This window comes from Gopherus evgoodei, chromosome 3 (assembly GCF_007399415.2).
Source record: "Gopherus evgoodei ecotype Sinaloan lineage chromosome 3, rGopEvg1_v1.p, whole genome shotgun sequence".
Lineage (NCBI taxonomy): Eukaryota > Metazoa > Chordata > Testudines > Testudinidae > Gopherus > Gopherus evgoodei.
Window position 1 is genome coordinate 157,732,688 of NC_044324.1, and position 24,198 is coordinate 157,756,885.

A 24,198-nucleotide genomic window follows, 5' to 3' on the forward strand; every position below is an offset into this window, starting at 1 on the left:
TCAACATTTACATCTTTTACTAAAATCTTACTATAGTTCTAATCCCTCTTCACAGGGGACTGGACTGATTAGACAGACAAAAATTACAGTTTTGATTTTCATTGTCAAAAGAATTTTCTTGAAAATAACAGATTAAAATATCTCTAATCAAATAATCTAAAAACATCTTGATCTATCCAGGAACCATAAAATAAAGCATGAACACTCAGCAGCTGAAGTCTGGATGCAACTATTAATTTTGAGATATAGCAGCAGCTGCAAAAAGATTGATTGCCAAGGCTGATTGATTGATAAAAGATGTTTTGGTCAGTACTTTCTATATTTATCCCACTGAGAAGTTTAATTTGAAGATGAATATTGAATACCTGGCAAGCTGCTGGTAAAAACACTGAAAGCTCTGGTACTGATATCTTTTTGCCTAAAAGATTATCTACTGCACTGACAGATCACACAACTAAACACAGTTCCAGGCACTTTTGTGGAGGTAGATGTAGAAAGTCATTAAAAAACAACCTTAGCTATACCAGCGAACCCTCCTAATGGAGACATTGCTTATAGCAGCAAAAGAGTGCTTCTGCCCAAATAAATAACATATTAGTTCCGCAAACTAAAAAAGATATACTGGCAATAGGACTTCTTTGCTGATATAATACAATAGGGCTTTTGCCAGCACAGCTATGTTAGTAAGAGAGTGTGTGATTTTTTTCATACTCCTAACCAACACGCTATGCTAAAAAACTTTAAAGTATAGAGACAGGTAGACACGAAAGTATTTTTCTGTTAAAGGGCATATTTGTCTTTGCTCAGAAAGCCCATCACTTGTTCTCATATCATAGAACTTTTCTAACAGACTAAATGAAGTCACCAAGTTGACATGTAATATATAGAATATGGTTACTGGGTCAAATAAATCTAAAAAATCTGTATAGGTGGGAATCAATCAATTATACTTCATGGTTGCTGAACTTCCTTGGCTTGTACATATAGACATTTATGTATGTTCTAATTAGAGCTCCTAATTATTAGAGATAAGTTTCTGAGAAAAGCTTTCAAAGAAGCCTATTATCCTAATCCTCTGAGGCAGATATATTTTATGTTCCCAATAGACAAACAGAATAAAATCCAGGGAAATATTAGTGCCAACTTATAAAACAAATTTTCTTCCACAAAAAGGAGTAACAATTTGATGTACAATTCAGAGTTGTTTAATTAAATTTCATTTCACCCTCCCCATATTATTAGATTACAAGCATCTGCGTAATTAATGATGAAGGAGGACGTGAAAGAACTGTACAAACTAAGGCCATGTCTCCACTTACAGTAGCACTTGTGTAGCTACGAGAGACCTCTCCGGTCAACACAATAAAACCAGCTCAATGAGCAGCGGTAGCAATGTCAGCGGGAGAGCATCATGTGCACATGAGCGCTTATGATGGCAAAATTTATGTCGCTCAGGAGGGTGTTTTTTTCACACCCTGGAACGACAAAAACTTTGCCGACATAAGTGCAAGTGTAAACATGGCCTTAATCAAAGCAGATAAGTAGACTTAGCTGCCTGCTAGGAATTATACTATAATATTATTGCAGCCCATCTATATCACATTTGCAAAGTGAATTAGAGATAACCCTTATCCAGTACTAATCAGGGGAATATCAAATATTACAATATTCTTCACAAACAAAGTGGGATTATAAACTACTGTACAGTCTATACCATATTAATCCTTAAAAATTGCCACCAATGCTGAGCACTTGATCATTCCAAACTAATGAAACCTACAATGCCATTATACTTTTGGAAAGCCTCCGTACCTCTGGCTGCATAGTAAAAGAAAAGTCCAAACTTACTAAGGACAGAAATACAAGGATGAAACTGTAGAACATATATAATTTTTTTCTGCAACAAGACACCACAGCTTAAGGAACATGGGCTTTCCTTCCATACTCCAACCTCTAGAACAATTTTTTTGATCAGTCTAATTTTGGGACACCTTTTGTTTCCTTACTTTTGTACTTATTTTCCCCTGCTAGCGGGGCCTGTCATTACAGTATTTTACTTCTAAAGTATGACAAAGTCAGCAAGGAGGAGAGGATAAATTAAAAGCCTCAAGGGGTAATGTCCTCTAGCACAGACTAAACTATCCTTCCATACTATACCTCTCTAATGGCCCATAGCCAGAAAGCAGAGCTGGATCAAGGAGCAGTGAGATTAACATCAAAGAAGGGGGAAATACACCATTTTAAAAGCATAGCAACTCTCTCAGGAATCCCTGTGCAGGGATAACACAACGTGTGGATCTCAGAGGAGCAGCAGACAGACTAAACTGATGCAATAATTAATAAACTAACCCTGGAATGAAAGAAGCAGCAACAAAACTTTCATCAGCAAGGAGAAAAGAAGTAAACAATTAATAAATAAAATAGCAGCACTGAGGAGACATCAGCTAAAGCGAGCAGAAATTTTTTTGATGGAATATGTTTGTCAGAAATACTGACCTGCCAAACTTGAAACATTTCATGGGAACAGATAGATTTTGATAAATGCTTTATTTTAATAAGGTAAAAACAATTTGTTTCAACTATATTATATTACTTTAATATTATTGTAGAATATAAAAAAGTCAACACAAAGCGCTTTGACCTTACTGAAACAAAGTGCCTTAATGAGGTCATTTTGATATCACCAAAACTAAATTTTTAGAAGCTTCTTTTTTCAGGAAATTTTGACCTTTTTATGTCAACTTGGGACAATTTTGAAATTTGGAATTTCTCATGCAAAAAAAATTCCAAATTTTGCCCAACTCTAGTACCAACTTTTCATATGCCATTTTATTCATGACCCTAATTTTTACATCAAGCTGCAGGAAAAAATATATATTAATTTTCAAATGTAAGACACTAAAATAGTTATAGTGTAGAAAGCAGTGGTCCATTTGCTATGTAATGCTCCCCACAGGGAGCACATCACATTTGATCTGTCTGATCTGCTGCATTGGCCGCCAACTCATTTCCAGGTGTAATTTATGTTATTGGAGTAAACCTATAAAGGCCTAAATACCTCATAAATCACCTACTCACAATATATAAGGAGATTAGCTGAAGTGCTGCAGCAAATAATTCCCTTGTTTAAATAACAGGCATCTGAAGACATGATTTTGGAGCTTCCTTTCCCTATCGGTCCACCAGAACCAAATTTGTTGACCTCCAATTAATGCTGCAAGTCATTAACTATGCTCACAGTTTCTTTCTCGTTGTGTGGAGGAGGAATTAAGTTTGGAAGAGTGATGGAAAAGTCTTAATTCTGGGGATGTGGGAGGATTTTCAATTTTGAATGGACATTAGGCCTGTATCTTGAGGTCCCAAACTAACAGCATTTCAGTAAGCAATACGACAAAATGTAGAAATTAGTATCCGGATACACCCATATCTCCAAATGTTCACATAAGCCATAATTTTCCATTTGTCTCTCTCTTCCATTACATTGTTTACTTTATGTTTTGTCTTTTTTTCATAATTAGCTATTCCTAAAATATTTCTATGACTATATTGTTCATTTATTACAATGCACCTGTCTAACACACTGGATTCCAGAGGGAATACTTGAATGAAAGATACTACTCAGTATCTATCAGAATGTGGCCTTTCTTGTTTAACTTTCATTGCTACAGATTGTAAATTCATCTAGTGCTTTGGATGGGTGCATTTGAATTAGATAAGAGAAATAACATCAAAAAGAAAATCGTGTCAAACAACTGTTTTGAGTAGTTTAGGAAAAGAAAGAAAATGGAAAATTGTGGTTTGTATGAACATTATGAAATACTGGTGTAATCAAATACTTATTCCTGCATTTCGTCATACTTACTGGAAAATTGTTTAGTACCTTGTTTCACCAAAAACTGAGGTTTCATGTACTAAAGCAAGCTTTTCTCAAAATATTTTAATGTAATTGTTAGATGTAACTGCATTATGTTGGATAAATAAAACCATATAAAGTTACAAACAGGTAACTTGCAAAACTGATATCCAACCAATAATCGGCAATGATAAAATATGAAGCCTGTAACTCTTATAGGACTTGTTGTGGACATTGTTTATAGATAATTTCATCTTTCTGACTTTGCAGAAAACCACAATACAAACAATATTTCTCCATTATTCAAACTTACCATTGGTGGCTATCAGCGCACATGGTATCCACCTGAATAGCTTTTTCAGCTACAATTTTTCCTGTAAAAGATAAAGTTATACTAAAGCATCTCTCCATCTTAGATTAGGCCAGGAACTACATTGTGAGATAATATACTTTAGATATAAAAGAAACCAATCTGATTTTCCATTTAAATACTGAGAGGGATATTGTAACATTATGGATTCACAATACATACAAAAATGTATTTTTTATACTTTTGTTTACTTAGGATAGTTCAATTCAGATGCAACCAACTGGTTTACAGTGATGGTTCTGCTTTTGACTCAGGAATGAAGAAATTAAGTGACTTGGCCAAATTCACATTTTGAGTAGGAGTCCAGATGATGAGATTGCTGTTTCTAAAGCCTTAGCTGTAACCAATTAAGCCACACTTTTTATTATTATTAAAAATAACTATAAAAACAAGAGGTAAAGCAAACAATCCTCAGTCCAGCTGGAATTAAAAATAAGTTACTGTGCCAAGTCCACTTTAGAAACAGTTCTCTCTGAGCCTCTTCCCAAACTAAAAATTAAAAAAAAAAATGCTGCAAGAGACTTCAGAACTCAGAACACCCAGCCATTGCAGGATAAATATCTGAACAGGCTGTGACACAGCACCGCTGATCACACGAATACCTCTGACCCACTTCACATACCACCATTGCTTCTCATCTCTCTCTGCCCCATCATTATCTCCCATCAACAAGTGCTAAAATTAATTACAAGCAGCATCAAATTATATGAGCTATAAATCTAGTTTTATTATTATTTTATTATCTATTTTGGTAGCTTTAGTGTGCTGGGCACTTTCCAAACAAAGAAGGGAACATCCCTGCCCGAAGGAGCTCTCTGTACAGACAGATATGTAAACAAATGGACAGTGAGTAAGGGGAAGGGAGTAACAAATTTATACTTGTGTAACACATACCGTGCATATAAATTATATCCAAGTTAGTCGTGAAGCAAGACAATGTCAGTTAGCAAGTTTCTTATAGGAATCAAGACAGAGATGAGTCTTCACAAGAGATGTGATGGCAGACAGGGTAGGTACCCTGCAGAGCAGCTCAGAAAGGACACAGTATGTGTAAGGGTAGCATGAAAGAAGGCACGGAGAGGTGTGTGAGAGAGAAGCTGTCAAATGAGTGGTCCAGGCTGGCATCCTGGAGGAACAGAGTGGGTTAATGAAAACTCAGAACAAGACAAAGAGATCTAAGTAAGGAGAGGAAGGACTATGTAGGGCTCTGAAGGCAGTAAGGACAAGTTAAATTTGATGCTGTAGAGGAGGGGGAGCCAACGGATGAAGTACAGATGGAGTGATGTAATCAAAGAGATGGGCAAAGAGGATTATTTTAGTGGCAGTGTGTTTTATGGACAGGGACGGGGCAATGGGGATGTCAGAGAGGCAAGAGAGAAGAATTTTGCAGTAGTTAAGATCAACACAGCCTGGGTGACAGTTTCTCATTGAGAAAGGAAGATGCTAGAGATACTGAAGACGAAGAGGTGGCAGGATTTAGATACATCTTAAATGTGCAGGACCAGAGAGAGAAGGCAAATGACGACATCCCAGTTATGAACCTGAGTGATGGCCAATATGGTGGAGCTTTGGAAAGCTGCAGAGGAAGAAAGGAGGTAGTGAGAGGGAAAAATCAGGAATTCAGGTTTGACCAGTTTGAGATTAAGCTAACAACAGGACATCCAGGAGTAGATGTTGGATACACAGGCTAGGTGCAGTGGATGCAGCATATTCTGCTTTTCATTCTTTAGCACTCCTTCTAGTCCTCAGTATTCCCAGGCTCCCAAAAGAGTCATATTCAGCCCTCCTCACCTGAGACGAGGTTACAAAACTGTGGGGCCACAGAGGGGGGAAGGAAACCCTGGACCCCCACCTTTGCCTTGGCATTTATTTAGATGTCATAAGGCTGAAGATTTTGTTTTTATTTTAGTTCTGTTTCAGTCTGGCTCACATTTAAGTATTAAAAGCACTGACTGGAGCCAATCCTGACTGGCAAAAACCCTTCTAATCCAGTCCTGGACCTCTTCTGAGTAGAGTGAAACTGAGTAGAGTGAAACGTGGCAGTTTTATCATGCAAAACATTTTCATCAAGGTCTAAATGCTATCCTTATAAAACCAGATTACAAACTGCTTGGACTATGACATTTCAGGGAAAAGTGCCACTAAAAAAAGTTCACAGTATGAGCCTTTCTACAGTAATCAGATATCATTTTTATCTAGCTAGTTTTTACTCCCCCCCGCCCCCCCCTACCATCAGCAACGTATTTCTTCTTTTCTTCAACATCTGCAGTCATCTCAAACATATCTCCATAAGCTCGTGCAAGTCTCCAAAGAAACCCCTGATGGTTTCCAAACTGAAAGGAGAAGGAAAAAGCAGCTATATTAGACCATTAAATTGACTAAAACAAAAATGTAATTTTATATAGTTTCCCTGAACAAAAGTTAAAATAATTTAACAGCATATTTATTCTCTCTCCTCATTCCCCTCACTGAAAGATGGGTGAATCCTTGGCTATTTTTATTCCTGCCACACTATGTTTATTATGTTTGGAGAACAAGATAGATGAATTTTTCCTCTAGGAAGAGAAGATAAATATTAGGACACTTAGCTGGAACACATGTATGAGGTTTGTTCAGGTTTCTTCTTTGTTTTCTTTACAAAAGGACTTTCTATAACTGTTCGTTATTACAAATAAAAAGGTAATCCATTATAAAAATATCATGCAGTATCCAATTAGGACGTTTTCTTTGTGCATGAAATAAAAATCTCATCATCCACTGACAATATCATATCTACCAGTCTGACTGCGATTTTCTACACTTACTTAAATGAGGAACACTACCAAAACCACAAATATCTGTCTAACCAGAAGAAATGTATGAAGAGTGGGCACTGTATTAATTACTGCGCCTAAAACTCCCAGTGACTTCAATAGGAGCACAAGTGCTGAAAGGTCAAGCTCATCTTAAAGGAAAAGTCCTGGAGCAGGGATAGTAAATAGGCAGACTGCAGGCCAAATTTGGATTGCTAGACATTTTTGAACAGACCCCAAATTATTTTTACTTATCATCATTATTGGGGTTTTTTATTATTATTGTTTTCTCTGGAGTCTGGACCTTGACTATACCTTGACCAAGATATCTGGACTTTGGCAAACAATAATTTACTATCCCTGTCCAAGAGAATTTACCAGAAAATTGTAACTTTCTATGGGTTTTTCAAATCATCCTTTAGAATTTAATAGAGAATTATACCCCTCTGTAACAGGGTCTACTAGGCCTTTGAGGCCCCCTGCTGGAGGCCCTGCAGTCCTACTACACCCTCCGTAGGAAAAGAGCAGCAAAGGTGGGTCCTATAGGCCTTTTTAACCAGGCTACTTGGAAGGAGCCAATCAGAGCCCAGCAGGCTCAGATAAAAGGAGCTGCAAGGCCTGAGCAGGTCAGTTGCTGGCTGTGACCAGAGGAGCAGGGAAAGGTGCTTCTCTCTGGTCACAGAAGCACCAGAGAAGCAGAAGGGTTCTGGTGGTATTTGCATTCAGAGAGGAGGAAGAGGCTCTGAGAACTTCAGCTCTGAGGTATGGACAAAGAGAAGGGAGCTGCATAGGAAAAGGCCCAAGGAATAGCAGCAGCAAACTGGAGGGAGCAGTAAGTGGCTGCTGTGTGTAGGGACCTGGAGTAGTAGAGGGACCCATGTCCCCCACCAGCAAGTGCTGGAGTGGTCTAAGCCCTGGAAAGGGACATAGCTAGTTTAAAAGCCCAAGAAAAGGGACTAGAATTAAAGGGCCAAGAAACAGGGCCCTGGTGAAGGTAGACCAACAGTTCTGGTGGGGTTCTTTACTAAATGCCTGATAAAGAGGCTAGATTCAAAGGGTCCACAGACATTGATGAAGACACTAATAAGGACACACTGGTAGTCCCTGTTGGAACCTTGTTAACCCAGAAGGGGTTCATTCATTCATATGGATTGGGAGACTTGGCTAGAGAGCTGAGCCACTGAAGACCCACCAAGTGAGGCTGACAACCTACAGCTAGGTGCAAGAAAGGTATGCATTACCACACCAAGCCACTAGAAGGCACTCAAGAGGTGAGTGTGCCATGATACCCTCCTATAGAATTCTATACGACACTTTAAAAAACTACACACTAATGATCACTCTATTTGATTTTTTTGGGGGGCAGATCCATAGATCCATAGGTGATGTAAACTGTCATAGCTCCATTGACTTCAGTGAATCTTTCCCTATTGGTTTTTAGTGTTACTTCTATAAACACTCCTTAAATTTATTTAGCTCCCAGTTGGCTTCTTCCCTATTTAATTCCATAGGACTTTGCCATATAGACAAATTTAAGAGCTAGAAAAACTACCCCCACTGCCTAAAAAAAGTCCATGACATGTCTGTTCCTTATGAAGCTGTAACAAACTGGAACTCGATATAGTTTAAATTTAGTTCGAAACAACTAAACCTTTACAGCTACCCTAATAAAAATACTGATGTGGTGATATTTTGAAATAATTTTTGTTTTTAATGTAAATTGTTGTACAAAATCTTCTAGTCTTCTGTACTTTAGTTCTAATATTTCAGAGTTAAAAAGGATGACGTATACAGTAGTGAACCTAGAGCCAGGACTATGAAAATAATTGTACATTTATCCCTTATTACCTTTTCCTCTTTCTCAAGTAACAGTCTGAAGCTCTCCTTTTTATCATCATCTGAACCACAATGCAAACTGTCCACCTGCTGCAGAAGATTAAATAATTCTGTTTCCTTTTCTGTTCTTGCAGAGGCTGCAGATAAACTAATCCATCCTCTTTCTTCTTCAGATTCTCCTTCAGTATCAGTGTGAGCTGTAATATAGCTAAAATAATAGAAACAATAATTATATAGCCTGAAAATATTGACAAAACATTCAAGAACAATTTGTGCCAGTTCCCCAACTTTAAAGAAGTTGGGTCAGTTCCTGATAGTTTCACATTCATTTTACAGTATCCCTATTCTGAACTGGAGAATAGATTCATTATAATTAGCATATTAGGCAAACAGTTAGGCAGAATGCATCAAGATTAAGTCTGCAAAACACGATTGTCAGAGACATTGCCTAGTGGTAAGAGCACAGAAATACTGTGAGTTCTTATTCTGTTTTTGACACTGTCTTTGTAGCTATCATGGTTCTGTTTCCAGATATGGACTGGCTACAGAGCTTGCTTCTGAGCAAGATACCTATCAGATGTGTTCATCATAAGATCCCTTAAGGCACTGCCAGGTATGGCTGAGGTTAGCTTAAATATGGTTTTATGCACAGACATCTAAAGCCTGAACAGTACAATATAGTTTAGCATTCCATTACAGTAGCCTTGAAAAACTCACTTGAATTCTGTGACTCAATTTCCCCATCTGTGAAATGTAGGTGTAAATACTAACACCACAAGAATGTTATAAATGCTGTGTAACTGATTTTTTGCAAAATGCTTTAATGATGTCAAATGCTATTCACATGTTAAGCATTATCAGTTACATCAATATAGTTTGTACATTCAGAAGATTAATATCCCACACTGCAAAAACTAAAGTAGTTCCATAACTTCACTGACTGAGTTATGGGAAAATACAACTAAGAAAAAAAATCATATTATAAAATTGCCACACAGAGATAAAGAAGTAGCCTTATTTTCCAAAGAGCTGACCACCAACAATTTCCACTGACTCCAAAGACATTTGAAGTTCTGGCCATCTATTTAGGTACACATACTCCTCCCCCCGCCCCCCCAAAAATAAAAAATGAATAACTGTTGGCATCTATTTTTTGAAAATGTTCGTATGGAACAATCTCTCCAGTAATCTTTGGAAATTATTTGCTACCAAGCACAGAGCGCTCAAAGTTACCATGACCAGAATAAAATAAAAATTGCATATTTTTAATATTTATTGCACACCCTAAGCAATAAATAATTCAGTCAAATTTGCTCAGAACAACCAAAACATACAAATAATTTTCTAGAAATAAGATCATTACAGTATGTTGGAAATATAGAGCTAAATGATTTTTGATACTTTTATTTAAATCCTGACTTCAATAAATCACTCTAAGAAAGCCACCAGAATTAAAATGATATGCATTTACAGCTTGCTTGGATAAGCTAAAGTAATAAGTATGCAGCTGCTTATTGAATAACAGAATTGCCAGATTTGGCATGGTAGTTTCTAAACTTAAATTATCCCACTGGTATAGGAAAGAAGAGGAATAAAAGCTTTTTAGCGACAAATTGAAAAGCAAAGTATGATGGATAAAAGAATTGAAATATTCAGAACAGATTTTTATATAAGTTTAGAGCTGAATTCTCATACCACTGAAGTCCAATGGCAAAAATCAGGATTTGAAAGTTGTTAAATATTTACTGCAGTCTACTAAAACATATTTCAAAGTGCAGTGTGTTGCTATTTCATTATTTTGCACTGGTTGTAAAGCTACTGCATATGTAAGCGATGTATATAATGACTATATAAACCACCAAAAAAGCAGTATATTTTTAGCTGCTTCTTTAGCTGTAATGCATGCTTCAGTGTTGAACACCATCTCACAAATCAGTTGGAATCCTGACTTTCAGGTAAAGAGGGTTGTTTTGTTTAACTACCAACTGAAAATGCTTGGAGTCAGTGTGAAGTAGCAATGATTAAATAGTAATTATAAATGGAAGGGATAGCTCAGTGGTTTGAGCATTGGCCTGCTAAACCCAGGGTTGTGAGTTTGATCCTTGAGGGGGCCATTTGGGGATTGGTCCTGCTTTGAGCAGGTGGTGGGACTATATCTCCTGAGGTCCCTTCCAACCCTAATAATCTATGATTCTACGATAACTGTTCCTGTATGACTCTGTAAAAGTGTAGAGTTAAAAGCTTTTCCGAACCACATCAAACAACCTTTAAGGTTTAAAAGTGTTTGATTTTACTCATGGGAATCAAGGTCTCAGTGTTATCAATTATCATTAATGATAATTAGCAGAAATAACATCTCCCAATTTGTTTTTTTTCCCTGTAAAAACATTCTGTCCAAGGCTGAAAAACAGACTAACATGATTACTGCAAGATGTTCCCATATAAGCAAAAAATGCCAAGGTCAAGTTTGTGCTGAGAAGCACTCAAGAGAGCCCAGAGAACTCCAAAGGTTCAACCTGACAATACCAAGCATCAGCTCCAGATGGCCAGATCATAAAATACAATTTTTCTACAACTTCACTTGGAAAATCTATAAGCATCTCACTGCTGAGCAGTATTTTGCTGTAGAAATCAAATCATACCAAGTGAATAAGCTTCATCAATAACAAAACATAAAAATATCAGGGAAGCAGTAATGTTCTATGACCAGATCATATCCCCATCAATCCACATAATGTGCCTTTCCTTACCTCCCAGACCAATGGGAAGAACTCCTTTTCCAGCCCACAGCCTGTGCTGAGGAAGGAGGAGGAGGAGACAGGGTGAGCTGGCATAGAATGGGCAGGGGCTTGCACATCATCCCCCACTGATCCCATGGAAGTGCATTAAAAAAAAAAACACACAACCTCTCCTAGTCTGTATTAATATTCATATGTAGCACTCCCATGCTTGTGAATCCTCACAAATACGTGGTGGAGACAATCCATTCCCTTGATAAAGATTAATGATATTGTTGAATTGTTCATTTTGATACTTAAAAAAAGAAAACAGTATCTCTTAAATAATCTATGACAAAGGAAAAATGCTAGGTATAGTAAATGAAACATGCTGAAACAATGTTACATTATTAAGGCAAAACCACTGGTTTCTGAGAGCTGTAGTGTATTATACTACAACTCCATTCTTGCTGAAAAGCGTCACAAGACACTCAATTAGTCCACCAGAGAACTGGCCACCAAAAAAAACCTAGCAGTGATGGATGCTGATAGCCCAGATGTAGTACAGCAATTTTTTTAATCTTCTCCTAGCTTGACCTTTTCAGTTTTTCAAATAGCAAGTTAAAAACTACTTGTCCCTAGAGAGTACAATCTATGGCTCTGATCCTGCAAATAGTTACACATGTATAACTTCACATGTTAGTAGCCCTATTTTCACAGAGCAATGAAGATACTCAAGGACAGAATTTAAGCATCTGCTTAACTGTTTGCAGGTTCAGAGAACAAATATATTGATTCTCATCTACCTATGAATTTACTCGCTGACTATTCTCTCTTGAGGGATAGCAGATAGCTCAGTGGCTTGAGCAGTGGCCTTGAGGGGGCCACTTAGGGATCTGGGGCAAAAATCAATACTTGGTCGAAGGCAGGGGGCTGGACTCAGTGACCTTTCAAGGTCCCTTCCAGTTCTCAGAGAGAGGTATATCTCCAACTATTATTTCATATTTATTTTATACACCTTTAAGATATTTTAAACATTTTCAGTATGAAAGCATTACATACTAAGAAGAAAACACAGATTTAAAGACAACTAATCAACAAAGATATCCTCTCGTTAAAGCAAGGATTATATGCAGCTGATCAGTTTGAATCAGAGACTGTTCTACTTCAAAGTAGAGAATTCTTCCAATTGCTAAATGACAAAGTAAGAAAATATTAAAAATTACTGATGTGAAAAATACTAAAAGGAGCACAATGACTGGTTTCACTGGAACAAGCTAGTAGCCTTTTATATCACCCTGGTTCTAAAAGTTTGAGTAAAGATTGGAAAGCACCTAGCACATTTTAATCAGTCCTAATCTTAATCACATCAGTACTTCCACTGAAGTCAATGGAATTACTTATATGCTTAAATTTAGGCATGTGCTTAAGTATTAAGTATAGCCCTAAAGAACTTGCAATCTAAGGCCAACCTTGCAGACACTGACCCATGCGTGTAATCTAACTGAAGTCAATGGGACTTCTCATGTACATAAAGTTAGGCTCATACATAAATGTTTGCAGGATCAGAACCTAAACTTAGAAATGATCCAGTGAGTGAGAGTAACAAAAGGTGAAGAGCACTATTATGAGCAAGTTTAGATTTCAAAGCAATATGTTTCAGACCCAGGATAAACGTGCACAGCTTCATAGTTCAAGTAAAAGGTACTGTTCCATTTTTTATTATATATTTTATTATAACTGTGATTCTTATAGGTAATGGAGAAAGTGAATCTTAAGGAACTATTTCAATGACAAGAGGGTCAGCTTTGCACTTGAGTGTTTTGTTATATTGTGTATATGCTTTTCAATGTAAGTAAAGTTATTAAGCATTTGTAAAGGAAAGACTGTTGCAAAGAGCCATGATGGTAAGCTGTAGAGTATCCACTCAGGCTCAAGATAAAAAAATATTTCAGTAGAAAAGTGGTGTTCTACATTCTAACCTTCACAGGTTAACTTAGTAAAAAAAAAAATTGTTATTGATTATTTCAGCCTCAGGTAAGTCTGTATGTCATTAAAACATTTTCCTATGACAGTCAAACTAATAATCCAAGAATATCATAGTTTATTACATTAATCTGTTTTAATTTAAAAGACAGCCTACATAAACTTCAAATACTGCAGTCATTCCATGAGCACATTTGCATGGACATTAAGAGAGCTCTCTTCAGAGCACACAGTCTCTAAATGGTGTAGCAGATTTGTCAGTATATGCACTGAAGAGTTGAGAACACGCGCTTGGGGCAAACTCGTAGTATTTCTTTCCTTTTCTTAAAAGGGAAAAATATTTATAAAGCACTTCAGTAACCTGTTAATAAAATTCCACATAATCCTCTATGACAACTGGCATTTATCTGCAGTCCTAGCAAAAAGGCCAAGGACTGAATGGTCCGGAGACCTCTTGACCCTAGAAGTGGGTCCTTCAGGTCAGGATTTAGATGCATTGTCAAGGCAATATTGTGAAACCTGTACTGTCACTGCCCATGCTGTACCTGTTTAAACTTATAGAAAGTGAAACCAGAAACTGAGCTTACATTCTGTGTTTCCAGGCCAGCAAATGATGACCTCACTCAGAAAACAGTATACTCACTTCTCAGGCAATGGGGAGCATTGAACACAATTAGTGAGGAGTATAACGCACTTTGAAGGGAAAACACTAAACTCTTAGACACAACCAGGCCCCTTAAAAAATGATCCAAGAGTAACATTTTTGACACATTTCAGAAGAAGCTTCTTATTAAACATCCCATCTGAAGTTGTGCCGATATGGGAGCCTCCATGAGAAGGTTACGAGCAGAGCTGTGCAGGAGCCAGAAGTTACGTTGTGCAGGAAATTTCATGATTTCAAAATCTGTTTTCATTCTGAATATGAACACACCCAAAACCCTTAAAATTTCAGGCAAAATAAATATTTTGGAAAAAATGGTTTCAAGTCAAACTGTTTTGTTTTGATAAAATTGAAACATTTTGTTCTGATGTTGACCTCTACAATTTTATAATAGAAAATATACATTTCAATATTAAATCATGTTGAAATAAAATATTGAACCATTCCATCCCATGTGTTCCAAAATGCTTCATTTTGATTTTTTTTTTCTGTACAAAATTGAGACATTCCTAGAAGACCTGTGCAAATCAGCCACAGTAGGGTGTAGGATGACCCTACTGATTTGGAAAGCTTTTTCAGATGCTGAGATACAGAATAAGTACCCATGAAACATAAATAAATTAGACTGCTGTTTACAGAACATAATTCCACATATATAGTACTAAAATGTTGTTCACATGCCAATTTTAAAGAGTATTATGCATGAAATATTTTAAAGACTCACCCTCCTTCACTATCTGCCTCCTCAGAGCTGGTAGTTTCTGTTGCACCATAAGCTGTCTCAGCTCTTCTTTTTCTGGTGGCTCTGTGTACAGGGCTAATCCGACGAACACTAGACTTTCCTTGCAGTTCATCTCGAACAAGCTCTTCCAGCTTTGGAACAGCTTCTTTAAGAAACTTCACTTCTCTCTTCAGTTCTTCCACATTCAGTAGTAGGTCATTCAATTTTTCCAGTATCTGAAGCTGTCTTCCTTGTAAAGCCATTACTGTTCCTTGCTCATTATGTAGATTTGCAAAATGAAACTCATATTGAAATCTGTTGCGTAAATCTAGAAATGCAGGAAAATTTACAGTTGCCCCAGATTTTTGGATCTTGTGATACCAAACCAGTACCAAGCTGATTCCAGCAGCCCCTGCCATTATGCCTAATATCAGCCCTTTGTTTTCAGAGTGAGACATTTCTGTTTATCTGAAAATGAAGAGGGAGGGAGAATGAAATCTGCTTTTTCACTCTGTTGGAAATATTCTCTTACCTTTAAACCATACAGCTAAATCTATACAGGCAGCAGATATAGTATATATTTAGGTATCATACACATTTATTAGCCTCAGTAGTAATAAAATACTACATACGTGCAATGAGGGCAACAATGTTGCAATAAAGACCTTAACTTATGTACTTCCCAGTTTTTTTGTGTTCAAGGCCCCCATTCTACAAACACACTTACATGTGTCCAGGACTGGGGCTTTCACTTGTTATCTTAATATTGCAGTTAATGTCCTTGGACATTTCTGTTTTAAGAGACGAAACCTATGTTGTTTGGTTTTATAAAATTCTATAGTTTTTAAACTGCAACATTTTCTAATAATACTTAATATTTACTTAAGGATTTATATTTTCACAGCACTTTACAAATGTAAGCCCTGATTTTACAATGACTTTTTTTGTGTAACTTCAGATATGGTCCTGCCTTCATATGCTTAAAAATTATGTACATGCATAAGGTCTGCAAGATCAGGGTCTCAGGGCCAGATTCTGCATGTGGATCTGCCCCCTCTGCAGTGCCCCGAAAGAAACTGTGCCAGTCAAAGGAGGCTGCCTTAGTTGGCACATATACAAAATCCCTAGCTATGCCACTATGGAGTGGCAGAGCCTGTTTTACAGCAGGCACTGACATAGTTTAATAAAATGTCTATTGTGCATACATGGAGCCTTTAAAAATGGCTTGTATCTTCAGCATTTTAAAATTCTTTTCGAAGACACGCAAGGAAGGATTACCCTTCTGTTAAGGGCAAGTTGGGCAATTTGGTGTTTGAAGGTTGGCTTAGAGATTTCCCTGCACAAAAGTAGTCATACATTTTTTTAAGAGGTAGAAGCACTATCTTCTCCTGACCCCCTGGATCAAAAAACAGCCGAAAGGGAGGGATGGTCTTCAGACTTCGGCAAAGTCTTCACCTGCCACCTGACCCCAAGCAGGGCCCGTTCAGTCCCCAGGGAGGATATTTTTTAAAAGCACAAATGAGTGAAAAGAGGGACGGGTTAGGGGAGCAGAGGAAGCTGCCCCGGCACCGGGGCGTTCACTGCCTCTCTCTCTCGCACCCCAGCCGGCCGGGACATGGTAACTAGGGAGCAGAGAGAACGCAGCGGCGAGCAGAGGGCACAGTCCAGGGCCGACCTGCGGCGCGTCACTGACCCCTCAGGCCCCTTCTGCCCGGCGGGGGCAGGTGCACTGGCCGAGCTGGCGCCTTCCCGCCGGGTTTCTGAGCAAGGGGCGCAGGGGGGAGGGCAGCTCCGCAGGCTGCAGCCCCCACGCTACGAGCTGGGCCAGAGGCGCCGCCTCCTGGCCGGGGAGAGGCGGGGGCCGGCGAGCCGCAGCGGGACCCCGGGGATCGGTTCAGCCCCGGTTACATACCGGGCAGCGCGGGGGTGGCGGGGCTCCGGCTAGTAGAGGAGACGCGGCTCCACCTAGGAGGACTGAGGGGGCGGGCGCGGCGCAGTGGGCCGCCCAGGAGTTGCCGAGACCCGGATACAGATGGGCCGGACGAGCGGGGCTGCTCCGGGGCTGGAGAGCCTGAGGACTGCGGCTAGCTCGGAGCCCGTCAGCCCCGGGGCGGCTCCTGCTTGGCGGCGGCGGCTGCAGGCCGGCAGTGCGGAACCAGCTTCCCCTGCGGCTGGGCCAGGGGCCCGGGGTGAAATCCCAGCCCCGCGGAAGCCTTCTGCAAACCGCCCGGTGACTGCAGTGGGCTTCCCCCGGTGCATCCGTCCCAGCTGAGCCCTGCGCGGGGCTCCCGGGGCAGCTGCTCTCTGGGGCTGAGTCACTGACCCGGGGGGCCAGGGCGCTAACTTTACAGTGACAGCAGTACCCGCCGGAGCAGCGCTGCTTTACAGGTGGCTTCCGAGAAGGGAAGGGAAAGCGGCGGAGGGATGTCTGCAGCGAGGCCCTCCCATCACCTGGGATATATTTTTGATTATTCGTGTTCCCATAGTGCCTAGGGGAGCCTCAGATGTGGTCCATGATCACATTGTGCTAGGCGCTGTGTGAACAGAACATAAAGCCAGTTCCTGCCCTAGAGAGCTTACAATCTGAGTGTAAGACAAGAGAGACAGCTAGCTGGGGAGGACAAGGGAACAATGAGACAGTATTGGTCAGGATGACAGGCCATGCTCTTTATGCCATCGGCTTAGTCACTAAAGTTTTTATAGGCATCACAGTAAAGGAGGGTTTTGAAGAAGGATAATGAAATAGTTTTGCAGATACTTACAGGCAGCACCTCCCAAGCATGAGAAGTGGCATGCGAGAAAGCACAGGATGCTTGAAAGTTTAAGGTGGGCAATGAAAGCAGTGATAGCAAATGAGAGATGATAGGTGGGATGGGGATAGGTCCTAAAGGACCTTGAAAGTGAAGACAAGTCGCTTATGTTTGGTGCGATAGAGAAAGGGGTGCCATTTCTCACACAGGCTTTTACATTGCACCCTCATATAAGTGCTTTATAAGGTCCAAATCATGTAAAACACACACACTTTGATTTTAGCATGACTATTCACAGAGGTAAAGTTAAGCATGTGAAAAAGTGTTTGCAGGATCAGGGTCATAAACTCCAATCCTGCAAGGTACTTAACATGCCTTGATCTCTGTGTCTACATAGAGGCCCACTGAGGTTCCACATGGGTGCAGACCCAAATGGAGCACATTGTAAGACTGAGGCCTAGTCCTTTGCAGTTTGATCTGTGATTGATACATTTGAAACACTTATTACAAGGAATGGCTTTATCAGGGTACTTTTATGGCTCCCATCACATTCTTATCTGAGCACTTCTAATACATTTATCAATTTATCCTCACTACACCTCTGATAGAAAGAATTATTATTATTTCCATTTTATAAGTGGGAACTGAGATAATCTCAACAGAGATTAAAGTGTCTGATTTTCAGAATTTCTGAACACTGACAATTCCAGTTGATGAGAGCTGTCCGTACTCAGTCAAGTCTTAATATAGTCTCAGAGGTCTGAGCACCTGCAACTTGCACCGACAGTAGTAAGAGTTGTGAGTGCTCAGCAGTTTAGACAATCAGTTTTGAAAATCTTACGTGACTTGGAAACTTCATGAAAATATTAGATACAGTGAAACCCCACTATAACATGACGATTGGGGTCCAAAAACTTCCATCACACAAAATGTGGGGTCGCAGTATAGCGGGGTTTCAAGCCAGTCAATTTGTCAGTGGTCCCCAAAGCGGTGCATTGATGTGTGCCGCCTAGTGCCCCTAGTGCCCAGCAGGGGAGAGGAGCCGCGGCCTGCTGCCTGTCGGGGACAGAGAACTCCAGGGCCTCAGCTTCTCTCTGGCTTCAAGAGGAACAGCGGCTCCCCGCAGCCCGAGTTCTCTGTCCCTGGCAGGCAGGGAACCGCGGCTCCTCTTGAAGCCGGAGAGAAGCCGCGGCCCCATGCCTGCTGGGGACAGAGAGCACTGGCGCCTGCAGCCTCGGAGTTCTCTGTCCCTGGCAGGCACGGGGCTCATAGACTCATAGACTCTAGGACTGGAAGGGACCTCGAGAGGTCATCGAGTCCTGTCCCCTGCCCTCATGGCAGGACCAAATACTGTCTAGACCATCCCTAATAGACATTTATCTAACCTACTCTTAAATATCTCCAGAGATGGAGATTCCACAACCTCCCTAGGCAATTTATTCCAGTGTTTAACTACCCTGACAGTTAGGAACTTTTTCCTAATGTCCAACCTAAATCTCTCTTGCTGCAATTTAAGCCCATTGCTTCTTGTTCTATCATTGGAGGCTAAGGTGAACAAGTTTCCCCCCTCCTCCTAATGACACCCTTTTAGATACCTGAAAACTGCTATCAGGTCCCCTCTCAGTCTTCTCTTTTCCAAACTAAACAAACCCAATTCCTTCAGCCTTCCTTCATAGGTCATGTTCTCAAGACCTTTAATCATTCTTGTTGCTCTTCTCTGGACCCTCTCCAATTTCTCCACATCTTTCTTGAAATGCGGTGCCCAGAACTGGACACAATACTCTAGTTGAGGCCTAACCAGCGCAGAGTAAAGCGGAAGAATGACTTCTCATGTCTTGTTTACAACACATCTGTTAATGTATCCCAGAATCATGTTTGCTTTTTTTGCAACAGTATCACACTGTTGACTCATATTAAGCTTGTGTTCTACTATGACCCCTAGATCTCTTTCTGCCATACTCCTTCCTAGACAGTCTCTTCCCATTCTGTATGTGTGAAACTGATTGTTCCTTCCTAGGTGGAGCACTTTGCATTTATCTTTATTGAACTTCATCCTGTTTACCTCAGACCATTTCTCCAATTTGTCCAGATCATTTTGAATTTTGACCCTGTCCTCCAAAGCAGTTGCAATCCCTCCCAGTTTGGTATCGTCCGCTAACTGAATAAGCATACTTTCTATGCCAACATCTAAATCATTGATGAAGATATTGAACAGAGCCGGTCCCAAAACAGACCCCTGCGGAACCCCACTTGTTATACCTTTCCAGCAGGATTGGGAGCCATTAACAACTACTCTCTGAGTACGGTTATCCAGTCAGTTGTGCACCCACCTTATAGTAGCCCCATCTAAATTGTACTTTCCTAGTTTATCTATAAGAATATCATGCGAGACTGTATCAAATGCCTTACTAAGGTCTAGGTATATCACATCCACCGCTTCTCCCTTATCTACAAGGCTCGTTATCCTATCAAAGAACACTATCAGATTAGTTTGACACGATTTGTTCTTTACAAATCCATGCTGGCTATTCCCTATCACCTTACCACCTTCCAAGTGTTTGCAGATGATTTCTTTGATTACCTGCTCCATTATCTTCCCTGGCACAGAAGTTAAACTAACTGGTCTGTAGTTTCCTGGATTGTTTTTATTTCCCTTTTTATAGATGGGCACTATATTTGCCCCCTTCCATTCTTCTGGAATCTCCCCCGTCTCCCATGATTTCCCAAAGATAATAGCTAGAGGCTCAGATACCTCTTCTATTAACTCCTTGAATATTCTAGGATGCATTTCATCAGGCCCTGGTGACTTGCAGGCATCTAACTTTTCTAAGTGATTTTTTACTTGCTCTTTTCTTATTTTCTCTTCTAAACCTACCCTCTTCCCGTAAGCATTCACTATACTAGACATTCCTTCAGACTTCTCAGTGAAGACCAAAACAAAGAAGTCATTAAGCATCTCTGCCATTTCCAAGTCTCCCGTTACTGTTTCCCCCTCCTCATTGAGCAGTGGGCCTACCCTGTCCTTAGTCTTCCTCTTGCTTCTAATGTATTGATAAAAAGTCTTCTTGTTTCCCTTTATTCCCATAGCTAGTTTGAGTTCATTTTGTGCCTTTGCTTTTCTAATCTTGCCTCTGCATTCCTGTGTTATTTGCCTATATTCATCCTTCGTGATCTGACCTAGTTTCCATTTTTTATATGACGCCTTTTTATTTTGTAGGTCACGCAAGATCTCAAGGGTAAGCCAAGGTGGTCTTTTGCCACATTTTTTATCTTTCCTAACCATCGGAATAACTTGCTTTTGGGCCCTTAATAGCATCCCTTTGAAAAACTGCCAACTTTCCTCAGTTGTTTTTCCCCTCAGTCTTGATTCCCATGGGACCTTACCTATCAGCTCTCTGAGCTTACCAAAATCCGCCTTCCTGAAATCCATTGTCTCTATTCTGCTGTACTCCCTTCTACCCTTCCTTAGAATTGCAAATTCTATGATTTCATGATCACTTTCACCCAAGCTTCCTTCTACTTTCAAATTCTCAACAAGTTCCTCCCTATTTGTTAAAATCAAGTCTAGAACAGCTTCCCCCCAGTAGCTTTTTCAACTTTCTGAAATAAAAAGTTGTCTGCAATGCAGTCCAGGAACTTATTGGATAGTCTGTGCCCCGTGGTGTTATTTTCCCAACATATATCTGGATAGTTGAAGTCCCCCATCACCACCAAATCTAGGGCTTTGGATGATTTTGTTAGTTGTTTGAAAAAAGTCTCATCCACCTCTTCCACCTGATTAGGTGGCCTGTAGTAGACTCCCAGCACGACATCACCTGTGTTTTTTACCCCTTTTAGCCTAACCCAGAGACTCTCCACACTTCTGTCTCCTATGTCCATCTCCACCTCAGTCCAAGTGTGTACATTTTTAATATATAAGGCAACACCTCCTCCCTTTTTCCCCTGTTTATTCTTCCTGAGCAAACTATACCCATCCACACCAACATTCCAGTCGTGTGTATTATCCCACCAAGTTTCAGTAATGCCAATAATGTCATAGTTGTATTTATTTATTAGCACTTCCAGTTCTTCCTGCTTATTACCCATACTTCTTGCATTTGTATATAGGCATCTAAGATACTGATTTGATCTTGCCTCCCAGCTTCGCCCTGACCCTCCTTCCTCTCTGCCATTATAGCCCGTGCTCCCTCCTGTTTCCAACCCATCTCCCAGGTCTTGTTCCCCACTTACCTGTGGGCTTTGCTCACCTGTCCCCGTCGAACCTAGTTTAAAGCCTCCTTACTAGGTTAGCCAGTCTGTGCGCAAATAAGGCCTTTCCCCTCTTCGAAAGGTGAAAGCCATCTATTCCTAGCAGTCCTTCCTCGAATAGCATCCCGTGGTCGAGGAAGCCAAAGCCCTCCTGGCGACACCATCTTCGCAGCCAGGCATTCACCTCCATTCAACTTCTCTCTCCTGCAGTGGTGTTGGGGACCACTGGTACTGTATAGTGCTGTGAAAACATTATCTAAGTTGTATCTGCCTTAAAGGGGAGCCAACCTATGATAGCATTATATGCGATTTCGTGTTATAGCGGGGCGTATTATTGCAAGGTTTGACTGTATATTATTTCCGAAGGATTGCATTTTAGTATAGTGAAAATTATAATTTTAAGTTAGATAATACAGCTGCTATTTTTAGACAGAATAGGATGGTGCCAGTCTTCTAGCTAATTGTCTTTTTCATGTGTTGATGTTCAGGAACAAGTGTAGCAAAAACCTTGTTTGCAAATCTTTATTTATATTTTCAAGTACTGTGCCAAATATATTCATGCAAGCCAAATAAAGCTAGAGAGGATTACCAAAGGTGATTTACTAGCACATGACAGATGCAACACGAAGTTGAAATAAAAGATTACAGATGCAGCAACCAGTTAATTTTTTGTTTCAGAGGACTGAGATTTTCAAAAGTAGGTGCCTAAAATGAGGCATCTAGATAAGTGGCCTGATTTTCAAAAGTACTTCTAAGAATTCTAATGAGGGTAAATGTCCGGTACTTCTGTTAACTTCAGTGGGAGCTGTTCTTCCTGTTGAAGAAGAAAAGGTATTTTATGATTTTGCTCATAAAGAATTGAACTGTGAGGCTGCGTGGTGCCCCAGCCCAACCCTCTACCCATTCTGTCATGATGAGCTACATACCGCGAGGCAGTCAGACATTAGAAGTGGCTGCCATAGAATATGTATTTATTTTTCTCAATGACCCACAAAGTGCATATGGGGCAGTACCTGGAGCTGACTGGAAAACAACAATTCTGTTTTGCAAAAATTTGCAAGGTTTTGAAGTTTCGTTTTCATTCCAGTGCAGAAGGAAAATGAGTCCTCTTGAAATCTTTTGTCAAAAAAATAAACAACAACAAAAAACAAAGACCCCAGAATAACCAGTAGTTGGGACAGTTTTCTCGGTTGTGGGAGCCCCCAGCTCAAGTCCCTGAACTGAATCAGCCAGTGCAGGGACTTGGTCCTCAGGCTCCTACTCACCAGGTTATAGAGTAAGTCTTTGTTTCTGGCTCAATGAATATTTACACCAAGTGGAACAGCTCCAACAGGAGAGATTGGGCAGTGTCTGAATCCAGCATTCTAGCCTTTTAGTTGGATTGTATTAAGCAAGTGGCCAGAGGTCATCTTGGAGCTCATAGTTTAGCTCATAGTTTTTGTGTCGTGGCTACTTTGAGCTTCACAGCAGCAATGGGGCTAACCCTCAAATCTAGAGCAGGGTGAGGATTTCTTGATGAAAGGTGCTTTCATTGGAAAATGCTGACTTGTTGAAACCGAAACTGTTCGTGGCAGGATGGATTTGATTTAAATCATTAGTCTGGAAGACTTGTGCATTCTTGTTGGTTGTTATAACCTTAATACTATTCTTAACAACTTAGAGATAGATGTAGTTTCATTTTTAGAAGGTACACACTATACATTTTTAAAGAGTGATTTATTTTGAAAACTTTTCAGATTAGTGTTACAGCTATATCAAAAAATAAATGATTGTTTGGTTATTTCATTTACCAAAGGTAACTGAAGCAGATATTTATGAAGTCATTGGGAAGTCAACTATCTCCAATTCAATAGGTTAATCATTAATATTTGGAGGATTTTCTTGCCATGGTGTATTAGGAAGAGAACATCACCAAACAGACATTTAAATTGTTTTATTTAACTAAAACAACAACATTAAGTATTCTGGATTTTTTTTCGACAGCAAACGTATAATATTTTAAGAAAACAAGCATATGTCCCTCCCTTCTCACATTTATCTCCAGATTTCTTCTCCTTGTCCAGATCTATTCCGGCCCTAACAATCTTCTATTCATTGAACTTTTAGAATCTTTGCACTTTTAGAGAGGGGTAAGGGATTGACTCTGTGTACACAAATTTGCAGAGGGATAATAGAATTGAGGTCTTATTTCTCACCTCTATATTATTTATTTATTTAAAAACATTTTTGCTGTTACAAGCATGTTACCTCTGGAGACACATATC

The 24,198-nt window shown here is 39.8% G+C and overlaps 1 protein-coding gene across 5 annotated transcripts in view; it reads right to left on the bottom strand.

Annotated features, from left to right (window-relative positions):
* The window catches only part of RMDN2 (regulator of microtubule dynamics 2), a 65,715-nt gene extending 48,693 nt beyond the window's left edge, over nucleotides 1-17,022 (bottom strand). Inside the window, exons 1-5 of one of the 5 annotated variants that reach the window (XM_030557118.1) lie at nucleotides 16,849-17,020; nucleotides 14,940-15,404; nucleotides 8,864-9,059; nucleotides 6,454-6,556; nucleotides 4,167-4,227 (exon numbers count right to left, since the gene is read on the bottom strand). In XM_030557118.1, the coding sequence (XP_030412978.1) occupies nucleotides 4,167-4,227; nucleotides 6,454-6,556; nucleotides 8,864-9,059; nucleotides 14,940-15,394 (815 nt within the window). In that variant the 5' untranslated portion in view covers nucleotides 15,395-15,404; nucleotides 16,849-17,020. Of the gene's footprint in view, nucleotides 1-4,166; nucleotides 4,228-6,453; nucleotides 6,557-8,863; nucleotides 9,060-14,939; nucleotides 15,405-15,663; nucleotides 15,717-16,629; nucleotides 16,726-16,848 lie in introns of those variants that run through there. The other 4 variants (XM_030557119.1, XM_030557120.1, XM_030557121.1 and 1 more) reach the window with 4 other exon arrangements.
* Between the last annotated feature and the right edge of the window lie 7,176 nt (nucleotides 17,023-24,198).